We start from the raw sequence: 15,297 nt of genomic DNA on the forward strand, positions 1-15,297 counted from the left end.
TGACTGCTGGCTGTAACCCTCAGCCAAAGCATGCCGCCCCCGGGGGACCGCCACCGCACCGCCCGCCTGCCCTGGATTCAAGTCTTAATCCGGCATGCAGGTTCACCACTGGCTCGGCGGTCCTACAGGAAGACCGCCAAACTCGTAATAAGGCCCTTTGTCTATATAGTTCTGGTTCTAGTGAGATGTAGCTAAGGACATTCATTCATTTCGGTTAGGGTGCACGTAAATGTGGTTTGGAAGACTGCCACAACCATTGTGGTTGAGTTCAACACTGAAGTGTACTGCAAAGCCGGTAAGTCTATTGAAATCACTTTTCATTCAGATAATACTTAAGAACTTTGTAAAATACCTTTATGCCTCTTTGGACTTTGGCATTTCATGGAAACTTTCAGGTCGGGCTCACACAAGACATGCAGCACGAATCTGACAAGTCAAATGAAACCAGGTAAACATGAATTCTCACCTAGTAAACTGCTGCAACTCATGGATGCCAGGTTCTACTGTGACATGGTACTGGAGACTAGTATGTGTCATGAAGTCTGCTTCTCGTAAGATGCCAAGTTCCAATTCGATACAGCTTGGTGACTTTCAAGGGTTTGAAGTCAGGGTCCTGTGAAAGAGGCCTGCTCTACTGATTCATCCATGCTTTGAAATCTAGTTCTAGGTAAAATGTTTACTGGAAGGCTAATAAAAGGGTATATATTAGTTTGTTGTTCGAGAGTCTACTTTTTAGGTACCATTTACTTTTGAAGTCTCAAACGAAGTGGATCATGTTGCGTTTTCCTCCACCCGATGTGAATATGTGATGTACTACCTTCCTTACAAAAAATGCTGGCATTCAATATCTAAGGTAATGCAAATAAAGACAGCAACTACATATGTCATCAGAAATAACCATCAAGTTATTTATTGCCTTTTGGAATATTCATAAAGGTCTGGGTCTCAACCACAGCACCAAGCAGTACATAGCAAAAAGATAGGCAATTGTCTATGATTCCAGTGAAGTAGTGTGGCTCACTGGTTAGAGGCGGCAGACCCGAGAGCAGAGGACGGCCCGGGACCAGGGTTCGATTCCCGGCGCGGCAAGTTTCTGGACCAGGGTCAGCGGACTCGATAATTCTCTCGCCTTGGTGCCCACTCTGATCAGCGATCATACTCGGCAACTCTGGGCATTAGCTTGCCTCATCTTCACTAACGGCCCCACCAGACCGCCGGGGATGCCTGGTTTCACCCTGGAGATACCCATTAAGGGACCATCTCTCAGGGAAGCCAGGAAGGGTTTCGCAGCGGTCGAAGCGCCTTGGGACCCTACGGGTAAGTAGTGCGCTATATAAATGCCTATACATTTACATTCATGCCTTTTTGAACAGAAAAGTGAAATTTAGTAAACTGAAAGATGCTGACAGGCCAGCATCTAGCAAATATGAGGGTGTACAGGAGCAGCAGGATTACCATTCATGATTCATAGTCTGTATTGCATTGTGCACGTCATGTAATTGCATACTTTCCTTATTAACCAGATCCCATATTCTAGATTTGGTAGCACACTTGTTGTTCAGATAATTCGTATTACACGTAGTTTGAAAATATGTTGTTGTTTTTAGTTCTTTGCTTTCTAATTGATGAAAAGAGATATGCCATAAAAGAGGTTACACAAATAGACATGGTCTTCAGTGACACAGGTGATCTGTTCAGATTTCCTGTCGCTATGTTTCCTTCTGTGTGGAAGAGCACTATCAGTTGTGCTTACCATGCTCTAGTTCCAATCGCCTGTGCTCTCACTTTTGCATGCGAGTGTGTACACATGTTGTTTACCATTCTGATGCATGTTGTTCATTGGAAGGAAGTTCGAATGTGACTGGTAAGGCTCTGCTGCTTCTTCTCCCTAGTGAAGCAATGGGTTCCACCCCTGAGGCCATTGCAGTGGTTCCTATTCACCTGAGGCCTGATCTCGTTGAAGCCTGTGCTGATCTCATCAATGAAGAATGGAAAAGAAGCCAAGCCTCTCGCATGCACTCTCTCCAGAAATCCTGTGATGATTTTCCAGTATGCCTAGTGCTTATCAAAAGTCAAAGGGCAGCCCAAAGCTCTGGTGAGGATGTAAAGGTCCAGAGTCACCTCTTGGGACACGCTAGGCTGGCTCGAGTTTTGGGCCAACCCGGAAGTTTGTTTGTTGAGTCAGTGGTGATCAGCAAACAATTCCGGGGCAAAGGTCTTGGACGGAAGCTTATGGAAGCCACCGAGGGCTATGCCCGCTCTCGTGGATTCAGACAGCTTCATCTAACCACCCACGATAAGCAGCACTTCTATGCCCATCTTGGGTATGCCTTGTCTGAGCCAGTCCAGAATGTAGGAGCCATGTCCTCTTTTGTATCAATGGAGTTTCTGGAGGCACTCTCCAGGCAGCCATCTGCAAGTACATGTGAATCAGGATCTAAGACAACTCATTCTGCAATGCCCAGTTTCAGTGATGGATCCTCAATCGAAACCACGCCACCTCCATCACCTTCCTCGCTAAGCATTCTGGGTTGTACATCATTGCAACCTTTGGCTTCCACACCTTCTACTGTTTGCCAAAATGCTCTTCCTCTTCCTCCCCCTCCACCACCGTTGCCACCTATATCTTCATCTGCTCCTTCAGTATTCCCCATGAACCTACCTCCTCCGCCTCCACCTTTACCACTTCTCAATAGCAGAGATCCATTTGGATGTTCAATGAGTTCTCCACCTCCACCCCCACCTTTACCACCTAGTACTTTAATGGCTTCCTCTCTATGCCCTGCAAGTCTCCAGCATAATTCTAAAGCCCCTGTTTTACCAGGAATATCTTCACACAATGCCACAAAGGGTCCACCTGATTCCAACATTCAAGAAAGTCAAAAGCGCTTTGAACAGACTCTGCTGCAGACACCGCACAGAGACCTCCGAGGACTTCCTATCTTCTGGATGAAGAAAAACATATGAAGAACCCAAATTGACTATGAACTTCACTAAACCACCAGAACTATCTCAAGTGATGAAAATGCTTTTACATCAGTGTTGCTACCTCTGAAATTTGAAGATTGTAATATTTTGATTGTGTGTGTTTATAGCTTTAAAAAATCACTTTCAAATTCCATCCAGCGTGGGTTAATGTTTTCAGTCGTTGAAAAAGCAATCATGTTTGCAAGAGACATCCTATCTCCGCTGGAATAGTCACTATTCAATAAAGAGGCTTATGGTGTACATTGGGGTGGTTACCTATTGGGGATGGTTGGTCTGACTGCCTTTGGTGGCATGTTCTCTCTTATCATTTGAATGGCTCCTCTCACTGCATGAGTCTATGTGTGTCCTATCTTTATAGTAGAGAGAAAAACACAACTTCTTAAAGTAGTCTCCTGTGAAAATTCACAATCCATCCGTCATGATGTCCTTTGTGAAAGCATCTGAGTTTCTTTCATGGTCTGTAATAAACCTAAATGCAGTGTTGTGAGAAGAATGGCTTGTCTCACCCAATAAGCTGAGGCAGTTCATTTCATAAATGTACCTTGACATTGACATCAAAGTTGAGAAAGTCCTACTGGGCACTGCTGGAACAGCCATCAAGGCCAAAGGAGGGCACATATATGTAGCAATGAAGCTCTCTTGGCAGTGCTGAAGTATCAGGCCTGTCTGCAAACAAGAAGTACATCTTTCAGAAATTAGTACTACTTGTCAGAACATGTGTAGTCTCTGAGGATGCCTGTTGTGAGCCTGCTGATTCTTTGGATAGACTCTGTATGAATGACATCAATATGCAGTCAACTACAGTCTGATAAATTTCCCTGTGGTTTACTCCTTACCTGCAAAAAACAAAAAGAGCTGTCAGGATAGCAGAAAGGAAATGGCAGCAAACCAAAACCCTTCTTGACAGGCAACAATATATAACTTTGCACAGAGTATATATGAAAGAAGTCGCCACGGCAAAAAAAGTCCATCTCGAGGTCAGAATAACTCAGGCAGCCAATTCCCATAAAGAGCTATATAAAATCGTGAAAGAATTTACAAATCCCCCCACCTGTCAGCCCGCCCCTACCTCATCCCAAGACTGGGTTAGCTCTGTTTCTTCTTATTTCCATGAAAAAATTGATGTTATACATAAACTCTTCCCCCAACCAACTTTGTCTAATCAGCTTGTTTCCCTATCCCATAAAGCCACCACAAACCTGAATCTCCCAGATATAGCCCTTAAGGAATGTATTCCCTTTTCAGAAGCAGATGTAGAATCCACCCTTCGTAACATCAAATCAGGATCCCCGGCCGACCCTGCCTCCTCTCAGATCCTGGCGAAAATTGCGCACGCTTTAATCTCTGACCTCACAAAGATTCTTAATCTGTCTTTAGCCCATGCTTCGGTCCCCATGCACTGGAAGGAGGCCATTATTAGACCTATCCTAAAGAAACCTTCGGCCGACCCTAAACTGCTTTCGAACTATCGGCCTATCTCTCTCCTGCCCTTGTTTGGCAAGGTTATGGAATCTTTGATCAATAAACAATTAGGCTCCTACTTAGAGGAGAACCAATTTTTAGACTCCTCCCAATCCGGCTTTAGGGCGTTCCATAGCACCGAGACCACCCTGCTTGAAATAGTACACAATGTCAGGATGACCCTTGACACAGGACAATCGGCCATACTGTTCCTGCTCGACTTTTCTGCTGCCTTCGACACCATCTCGCATAGCATTCTTTTGGAGAGGCTTGCAGAGATTGGTGTCCAAGGCTCAGCGCTACTTTGGATTAAAAGTTATCTGTCCAAAAGGCACTCAAAGGTTCAACGGAATGTACTCCTCCAGCCACCAGGAAAATGATAAAGGTGTTCCCCAGGGCTTGATATTGAGCCCAACGCTTTTTAACCTATATGTCTCTCCTTTGGCGAAGGTGGTCAGAGCCCACGGCTTTGACACTGTATCTTACGCTGATGATACTCAGCTGCTGATCACAATCGGCCCTGATCCTGTGGAAACCAAATTAAGATTCCAAAATTGTATGGTTGCAATCGACAGCTGGATGACCAACAATTTTTTAAAACTAAATGCCAGAAAAACTGAGATTGTGCTTTTCGGAACAGCAGACAAGTTCTGGACTGACGATTGGTGGCCAATCACACTCGGACCGTGTCCTCCCCCCAGGCCCTCGGTCAGGAATCTGGGGATGTCGACAATAGGCTATCTATGACTGACTGAACATGTCAATAAAGTAGTGCAGACTAGCTTTGGCCTGATTCGCAGTCTGAAGAAAGCTTTCAAGTGGCTTCCCCTCTCGTCTCGTATGCCCCTAGTCCAAGGCCTTATCATTAGTCGTATTGATTATGGGAATGCCCTATTAACTTCCATAAATGAAAACCTTCTGGCAAAACTGCAGGTATTGCAGAACACTGCTGCCAGACTGGTACATGACCTTCCTTCCCGTACCCCATCAGATCCTTCCCTTGAGACCTTGCACTGGCTACCCATTAAGAAACGCATCCAATTCAAACTGTGCTGCTTAGTACACAAAATCATCCATGGATAAGGGCCGGTCTATCTGGAAAAAAAGCTTAAACCCCACAAACCAGCCAGAGCTCTTAGATCTTCCAGCAAGCAGCTTTTACAGGTTCCTAAAGTTCGCACTGTGAGAAATGGTGATAGGTCCTTCAGTAAAACAGCTCCTGAAACCTGGAACACCCTGCCCCTATCTATCAGGGCACAATCTAACTATCTCAGATTCCGTAAAGTCATTCAAACCTGGCTTTTCTAATTTCTCTGACCTACTTTTCTGTCTGATGTCTATGCTAGCGCTCTGAGACCTTCGGGTGATTTACGCGCTATATAAATGCAATTTACATTACATTACAAATACATTTAATAGTTCCTTACAAAACACAAATGTCCTACATGGAAGACCACCCATACACAAACACTGCTTCTCTCCACCAAATATGGCAATGACCATTTTCCATGTGATTACTCTAGATGATGGACCAGCAGGTTTCTCTTTCAGGCGAAGATCAAATATTGGTACTCTGATTTGAAACTTGCAGGTCTCAAAATCAGCTTATCACCTTAACTTTTCTTTGTGTTGTCAGATATCTTACAGTATACCCTATTGAGAACCTTCATCAAGCTTTAATCGAAGTATTCCCATACGTTTTAGGGAATATGAAATAAAAACCCTTGGGCCCTGATACAAAGTTCTTTGGACTCAAGGTGTTATTTATTGCACCTCAGAAACAACGATCACGGAGGGTCCATTATTTATCGGATGCAATAAATAACACGGATAATGATTTTTTAGGGAATAACGTGGATTCTCCTGATTAGTGACCCAAATCCACATGGAACTGTAAATACTTTATACATTTTGCCTGCTAATTTCCGGCAAGTTTGACCTACTGAAATGTAACAAAGAGTGAGTTATTTAATGCACCCAGTGATTATTGGGTATGTTAAATAACACTCAACTCTTAATTGCGACCTATGCGCAAACAGGAGTTTGCGTAGGGGTTGGACAACACTAATTCACTCAAAATCGGGGGCTGAATTTGTAGGTTCCCATGAACGAACCGCTGGAAACTGCTATTATTATTTTTTATTATTATTATTACTATTTAAAGTATGACAAACTCCTGTACATCTTTTCAGACCTAGAGTCTTCACCTTATATCCTGGATTTCAAATTTGAAGTCCCATCTAAATCTGCTGCTCTGTAATGTAGCATATTACAGAATCATTCAACTCTAACTGGCTTCAATAAGGATATCTAAAAGGCCTAATAAGGGAATCAATTTAGAGTGAAAAATTAGACACGCTGCCAGACCTTTTCATCACAATGTACCTTCAAGGCATTGGTTAGTTTATGTAACAACACATTTTTAGATTCTTGTTACTCTTCCACACACTATGTACAGAGTGGTGAACTATATCGGTATGTCTATTAACAGTATCAGACCTCTGACTAGCTTTTTGCAGATGTTTGAAAACATTTCTTTGATTGATTATGTTCCTTTTGTACAAGATCTTATGCTTCATCAAAGGACTGGTGCAAAAATTAGGCCTGGGCGGTTAACTCCACTCCATTTTTCCAAAAAACTCCGCTCTGAGTAGCAGATTTTTTTTTCTTCTCTCTCACTCCCCAGCATCAAGTTGCCGAGCAAGGAAAATCCACCTCTTGGTGAGATTTCTCAACGCAGGCGGTCGGGTTTCTCAATGCAGGCGGTCACGGCCGCTCACTTTGAGAAACGTTCAGTTTGCGTTGAGAAAGATGCTGCTCGAGTAGAAAATCTACTCGAGTGGCAGAAAAGAAGCAGCACCCTCTTGCGTTGCACATGGTGCCATTTGTGCTGATTTTACGGTGCGGGACAAACACCCGGCACTGAAAATCAACGCGAGTGGCAGACCAAATGAACTCTGCCGTTTGCGCAACGCCGCATAGCGTGGCGGAGGTTTTTAGTCACACGGAACTCCACAAACTCCGCCCAAGCCTAGCAAAAATAAGCCATGGAAGACATTGTGGATTCTAGGTCTACTAAACATAAGAATGGTGAATGTTAGAAATCAAATTGTTGATCTATTAAGGCAACATCATTGATGTGGATTCTGATAGATCTTCCACAAGGTCTAAGTAGCCTTCATGCTAACAGGTAAACTGGAAAGGAACCCGGGTATCACTATTGGTAGCTAAGCTCAAGCGTCAAGGCTTTCTCTGAATGTGGTGCATGTGCAACAAATCAAAATAATAGTAACGAAAATAAAGAATGAATGTAAAAGGCTCAAACCAAGTTAGAACGTTATTAATGTTAAAGATAACAGAACACATGTATGCAGGAATTCTGATACAAGGATGATAAGACAGCAAACATATTGGAGTTATTTTGGTTAAAAATAGATACATTCAGCTCCAGCAAAACAATAATGTTCGCCAAATTTTCACAAATATGCAGAAGTGTATTTCTTTTTGGCACCAAAATACCACAATGAGGCGATCGATTGGGGGCATTGTTTGTTGGTTCCTGACGCTGGTTGCTGCACCAGCCCTCCCGCCGCTGCAATTTTCACCGGCCGCTGAGTGGAGGACTTCAACGCCCAGGCTCCTCAGCGGCGGAAGCCGCCACAGTCATTGCCGCGCCCGGAGGCGCTTTAAATCTCGCTCAGCCCCCGCGTCGCGCCGGGCTAAGCCCGGGCAAAGGGCGGGCAGAACGAGGCAGGGCAGGGCCACCTATCTAACATCTACCCATCGGGATCATCCTGGACCAGACACACGGACATTGTAAAAACGTTGTAATGGTCAGTGACTCTTGATTTTTCAACATCGTGCTTTTGAATATTGCTGCTAGATTGTGGTTGTTTATATATTTGATTATGTGCACTCGCAAAGAAAGAGGGGGCCAAGGGGCAGTGGGCACCCTCTATGCCTTCCTCATCAGAGCAGAGTTGGTCCTAATAAAGGAAATTGAACTGACGCAGAGAAGACTCTCTAGAACCATGCAGGAACTCAATAGAACCAAACCCAGTGGGAGGTTCCCTCATCAACATTAATACTAACCGTAAGGAAGTTAGTTCTAATAACTCTGGTTTGATCATCACCCCACAAGTGCCACTAGAACCTTTGATAACTGTTATAGAACCCCCAGCAATACCACATGTTATTGCCATAACATTGTCACCAACACCACCACCCTCCCCATTCGTAGCTAGAGTTACACGACAGACACATCACAAAGCTAAGGGGGGTAAGGCCCAGGCAGCAGCAAGGAAAAGAAAGGCAGGGAAGGCACCGCTTACAACATATCAAACCCGTAAAATGGCAAAAACAACTGGCAACACACCCGGCAAAGAGGTCCGGGAAACACAAACGTTAGTTGGTAGCCTCACCTCCATTCCCATAGACACATCGACAGACTGTAGTGAACAACGTTCATCTGAGTTGGAAGATGTAATTGTGGCAAAAATGGAGGGAAGGCTAAACACATTGCTAAAACCACTATTAGACAAACTTGTGCCTATTGAAAACCGCCTGAATGCCATGGATAAATAAATTCTGTTGCCCACTAGCCAATTAATAAATAAGGGTCCTTCAGCTCTGAGTAGACAACCAGTACACTTGGCCGCAGAGGCTAACACCGCCTCAGCACCTAGAAATACCATAACAGTAGAAAACCCGCAGGCCCAAAAATCCAATAAAGACAACGCACAGCCGATAGCTGCTAGTTCTACTGGGGCAGGAGGGAAATCAGGAGGAAATAATAATGGTTTAGCGGGACAAGACAGGGGAGAAACTACCACCAAGAGCAGAAAGGGACATTTTAGCCTACCACCAGAATGCACACCTTATACAGTCATACTTTCGAATGTCCCACCGATTGAACCCAATTCGGAGGAACATTGGACCTCTTTAAAGAATAAAGCACTACACTTAGTAAACATTAGAACTGGACTGGGCAACCATCTGTTGGAAGACTTCAAAATGGTACGTAGGGTGCCGTGGATAGGAAGCTCAAATAAATATGTAAAGGGTGACTGCATAGTTCTGAATTTTGGCTCTCCTGAGCTAGTAAGAACTATCTTAGAAAGGGCAGGGGCAACGCACATGGGAAGGGAGGAGATTCCTATTTTACCTTTGGGTTTCTTCTATCGAAACCCACATACAATACCTCCCCACCGGTGTAACAGTCTATCCGCTACACAAAATCTTGGGTGATACAATTATAACGTCCCGATTTTTAACCGTTTTGAACAGGCATTTTCCAACTTGGATGACCAAGATTGACTTCCAACTAAGTTGCCAAGTGCAAGCTGCCAGGAGGGACAACCGATAGTGAAAACTCCACACCATGTAAAAATAAGCTCAGCATAGGGTAATGTGGCGCAGGTACCGACCACCAGTCTAAATATCAAAATAATAAAATATAAGAGACAGGTACCATTATATCTGATTAACTTTTAGAATAACGATTTCAACTCGGTTCCCAATAAGAATGTTGTTGAACTTTTTAAAATAATATCAGACCTAGCCCAACAACATGTCATGGGCGATGACATAGGGATCCTCCTTGGAGGAGATTTTAATGTGAAAATATTAGGGGCATCTCAAGGCACGGACAAACTCCAAGTTGACTCAGCAACTCGAAGGGGCTCAGAATTGAAACGTTTTATTAACGAACATATTCTTACTAACGTAATGGATTTGCGCCATTTTGCGGAAGAACAACAGATACCGACTTTTAGAGGGAGAGATTGCTCTTCAACCATTGACTATATCTTTATGTCCCCATGCTTAGTAGATCGGCTCATAGAGGCTAAAGTTCTCCCAACAAGCTTTGGAGATCATAATCCGTTATCAGTAGCCTTATGTGTAGGTACTAGGCATGTGTATGCAACTGCCCATGGGTCAAGAGACATTACTGCCTCAACAAATAATCTAAGGATAAAATGGAGGGGAGTAGACAGTGGTGGTATACTAGAAACCATGCTAGCATAACACGGGCAACTAATTAACTCCTGCCTATCAACAGATGGGAGTTAAACAAGGAAAATTGATGAGTTTACCAAATTATGCTCCGTAATAAAATCCCTTTTGTTAGTGCCACCACACAAGACCGAGAAAGATCCTAGATGGTTTGATCATAGTTGCTCTTAGGCGAATAGGACCCTACGTAAGGCTCTGTCCTCCAAACCTAGGTGCCCAGTTGAGATAAGAGCAGCTAGGAAGACATATAAAATCAAGATGGGTGAACGAAAGGCTACCCTACTGATAGAGCATTGGGAGGCCCTAGTTGCTTTCGCAGGTGGGAAGAACGGAAAATCCTTTAGGCCCACAGTTAGGAATATGCGCAATATGGGTCAACATTTGGCAACTATCAGCTGTACCATTTCGAGCGATATATGGGAGAACCATTTTTCTAATATATATGCTGCACCTTTAGAACAGGAATCCTGTTATACACCAGGAGAATTATGTTGTTTACAAATTACGCTACACGAGGTAGAAGTAGCCAATCAAACAGAGCCTTGGTAACAAGGCGCCTGGTCCTGATGGCCTCCCAATAGACATTATCAAGTGGAAGCCGGATCTTTGGGCCCCAATTTTATTAAACGTTTTTAACAGTGTGCCCTTAGCTCCCATGCCCGACACCTGGTCAACTAGCATTATCGTGCCGATATACAAAAAGGGAGATAGATCTGACCCAATCAATTACAGGCCGATTTCGCTGTTGGACAACACGCTGAAGATCCGGGGAGGGTACTCTATAATAGGGTCCTGGAATGGACAGAGGAAAGCGGGATATTGGATACCTGCCAGATGGGATTTAGAAGTAAGGTCGGTATGGTCGAGCAGTGTTTGAATCTCAAATTAGTAATTGGTAAATACAATATTGCTCGATCATCACTGGTCTACCTAGCTTTCATGGACTTATCGTCCGCATTTGATTTAGTAAATCGGGCGAAACTCTGGACCATTCTTTTGGACTATGGATTAGACAAACCCCTGGTACACTTCCTAGCATTTTTACATACCGACCTTAAGGCATAAGTAAGGATTGGACTGGGGGGGAACCTCGGGCGCGATCAAGGTGCGACGAGGTGTCAGACATGGGTGCGTTTTAGCACCCCTGCTTTTTATTATTTACATTAATGAGCTGAGTAACTCCCTAAGACAGGCAACCCCAGATGTACCAAGAATCTAAGGGAAACTACTCCCAGCATTACTTTACGCAGATGATGCGGTCCTTATGGGCCGCACCCCTAACTCCCTGCGTATCCTGGTGAAAACTTTCATTGAATATATGGATGACCTGGACCTACGCGTGAATTTTAGAAAATCTTTTATTATGTCGTGTGGGCCAGGGAAGCGACAGCTCAATTCCATTTCAGTGGGGAGCAACAGATTACACTCTGCCAGCTCATTCCCATATTTAGGGATGGTCTTTGCTGCGATCGGCTCTTGGACTGGGCATTTGGCCCACTCCACAAGCAAGTTCTCAAAGGCCATCAATTCAATCCTCAGTTTACCCCTCCCGAGGAAAGTAGGTGCCACTAAGGCCATCTTAAAACATTTTTAAATTGCAATGTGCCCCAGTGGTTACGTATGGGCCAGAGATATGGGGCCTGGCAAAAAACCATTGCATCCAATTAGAAGAAAATCGATTTTGCAGGAAAATCTTGGGTGCACCGTTTTCTACCTCTGAGTATATCTGTCACATGGAACTTAATCTGCATTTTATTTGTGATTTTATTGGGACAAGACCAGCGTCATTTTGGCTATCCATCTGGAGGAATAATTCAGCCACCCTGACGCAAGAAATTATAAGTGACTGTCTCAGTTGTGATAAAGGTATGGAGATTCCCTGGTTATCAGGAGTCTATAAAAGTTTATGTAGCGTGGGCAAAGGACATCTCTTCCTGGACACCACCAGAATTGTGCCTAGTGATAAGAGGGAGCTACAACTTGCACTATATGCACTTTACAACTCAGAGAGGTCAAAGAAGGCACTTGGGAAAACAACTGTGGTAGCATACATGAATAAGGAAATGTTTAGATATCCCTTACCTCTCTACCTTATTTTACCAACGACTAACTGGGAAAGATCGCTTTTGTTTCGCCTAAGGGCTGGAAACGTAAGAGTTTTGTTATGTTTTCCCTTGGGTTATTGTCCAAAAATGCATTGTAAACCATGTCCTTGTGATGGAGTGAGCACACAAAATGACTTGCACTTTTTCTTCTTTTGTAAATTCTATTTAAAATATATTAAATGGTTTTTAACTCCATATTTTAAAAAATACAGACCCCTCTCCTTGGGAGAATCATGTTTGTTGCTGCTCTCTTTGGATACTGAAGAACTAGTCTTCCGCACTAGCACTTTCTTGAAATTGATCATTCGCACCCGTAAAATGATGGAAAACCCATGAACTGTTATTGTCCTAATTGCTACAATAATTTGTTGTAAATTCTGGAAATTTGTGTAAAGTTTTTTAAACGGGATTTTATTATTTTATGATACTCTGTTACGTTGCGACTTTTGTGAATTTTTTTAAATTCGAATAAAGAATCTTGACTTGACTTGACCACAATGAGACCCTTTTAGCTTTGAAAAGATTAGTTCAGGAAGAAGTTCTGTTCGCTTTCTGTGCAACTGCTCAACGTTGCGGTAAATGTTCTTGCTAAAAAGGTATTTGGATACTAAAGTGTCAGATCATCAGGATGGGATCCTCAGATAGGGTCCACAGTTTTCAATATAGAGGGAGGATCCTAGAACTCCAGTTCAGATTGACAGAAAAATTTAACCTTCTAACTGGCTCTCAGTATTTCACTCTCTCTATTCAAACGATCTTCTACACTCTCCAGTTTCAGGAGTAAGGTTCCACAGTGACAATAGGGGAAATATCAAATCACAATTAGTCTACAAAGTTGTTTGTATGCAGAGACAGCTTCCTCTGTCTCCTCTGAAATCCCCAGCCACAGCCGAGACGTTCTATGAGGCACTCTCAATAAAGATGTCCCCGAAGGTCCAGTGATTGTCTCTTCTATTCCTATTTTATACCCAGTCCCACTAATTGTGCTTATGAACTGCTTCAAACTTACCTGCTATATCTACTGTTTTTTTCTTAACCCCTTCAATGCATCGACAGTCCAACGTCACAGTGGGCGTGTGTGGAGGACGGCTGGGGACCGTCTGAACCCCGCCCACTCAATAAATCACCAGCACAGTGGCTTAATTCGTGCCGCGGTCAAGGTGTTAAATTGGTAAAACCATCGAACCTTGCGACTCCTGGACTTGCTGAGTGCCTGCAGACAGCTGGATGTTAGAAGATCAACTGAAACTAAATCCTTCAAAACAGTTTTAGCTTGTGGTACATGGAAAACCTAGTCCTAACTGCAGTTTGGCTTAAGGAAATTGGATCTCCCTACCAACAATCGACAGAAGAAAGAACTTTTCTGCAATTATAAACTCAAAGCCCTGCCTTGAAAGTCAGGTCAACAGTGTGACAAAAGTTCCCTTCAACACAATCCGAATATTATGAGTGACATTCCACTATCTGAGTTTCCCCCAGGCAGTACAAAACTCCATTCCTGTAATGCTGTCATGTCCAGAATATGCTAATAGGCTTTACACAAAGCTTACAAAGCAACTTATAAACAAAGAAACAAGTGCGCTACCACAACACAAGTTCTTAGCCTAAACTGACTTGACACATAACCCTTGTCCTCAAAGCACTGCACTGGTTATTAGTTGTGAGAAGTGTCTCTTTCAAAGTTATTTTCACAGCCCACAAGACAAACTAGAGCACACTGGCCCATTTTTAACACAGCCTAGATTGAAACTCTACACCCATAGGAGGAACCGTAGATAAAGAATGGTACCTTTGGGGGGAGGGGGGCGTGACTAGAAAGTTAGAGAGGCTCTGAGGCCGCCCGGAAAATATCCTCCATCATCCATCCTCTATGAAGTGGCCAAAAAGGGCAGTAGGCTTCTGGCGTGGCTCGGCAAACGGTACAAGGAACACTCATGGGTACTGACTATATTGGACACATTGGGCCTCCACCATTCGTTCAACGAAGCCTTAGAGTAGGCCTTTGCCTCAGAGGCCCTTTACGCCCCCAAGACTGCCATGGAGACAGCTGACTGCACTGACCTCCTCAGAGACGTGTTTCTTCAGGAGTTGACAGCGTACAACCGCAAGGACCTGACGGAGCACGAACTGACCCAAGCGTTGCGGGACCTACAGTCGGGGAAGATACTGGGCCCTAATGGCCTGCCACTTGAATTATATAAGGGCTTGGCGGATATCGCTGCTAAGCCCTTGCTTCAGATGCTACAGGATGCCAGAATGGCTTTTGACTCCGTTGAGTGAATTTACTTGTTTGCAGTGGTAAAGGCTGGGTTTCGGTCCGTAGTTTATGCTTGGGTCAGGCTACTCTGCCGTTCTCCTATGGCCAGAGTAAGGGTGAAAGAAGCAACGTCCTGCAGTTTTGAACTGTGGAGAGGCACTCACCAGGGACGTCTCCCCCATGTTATTTGCTTTGCCACTGGCGGCATGGGTCCGTCAGGACCCTTCATACGGGGAATTCCGACATCTGGGGGCTGGGAGGAACGATATAGCTGATGACATCCTCTATGTTACACAACCCACTTTTTCTGTAGATTGTATCATGCAGGTGTTCCGTTTATTTGGGGCTCATTTAGGCTACAAAATTAATTGCTTAAAGTAGGTGATTTACCCACTCTCGGGAGAAAAGCCCCGCATGCCACACAATTGTCTGGCTCTATTTTCCTCAGAAGGGTTCCGCTACCTGGGGATG

At 44.0% G+C, this 15,297-nt stretch overlaps 1 protein-coding gene across 1 annotated transcript in view; it reads left to right on the top strand.

Moving 5' to 3' along the window:
* Positions 1–3,120, top strand: part of NAA80 (N-alpha-acetyltransferase 80, NatH catalytic subunit) — a 34,412-nt gene extending 31,292 nt beyond the window's left edge. The window contains exon 2 of the mRNA XM_086936814.1: positions 1,893–3,120. Within this exon, the coding sequence (XP_086792940.1) occupies positions 1,900–2,967 (1,068 nt within the window). The 5' untranslated portion in view covers positions 1,893–1,899 and the 3' untranslated portion in view covers positions 2,968–3,120. The remainder of the gene's footprint in view (positions 1–1,892) is intronic.
* The last annotated feature ends 12,177 nt before the right edge of the window (positions 3,121–15,297 follow it).

The sequence above is a fragment of the Lissotriton vulgaris genome, chromosome 9 (assembly GCF_964263255.1).
Source record: "Lissotriton vulgaris chromosome 9, aLisVul1.2, whole genome shotgun sequence".
Lineage (NCBI taxonomy): Eukaryota > Metazoa > Chordata > Amphibia > Caudata > Salamandridae > Lissotriton > Lissotriton vulgaris.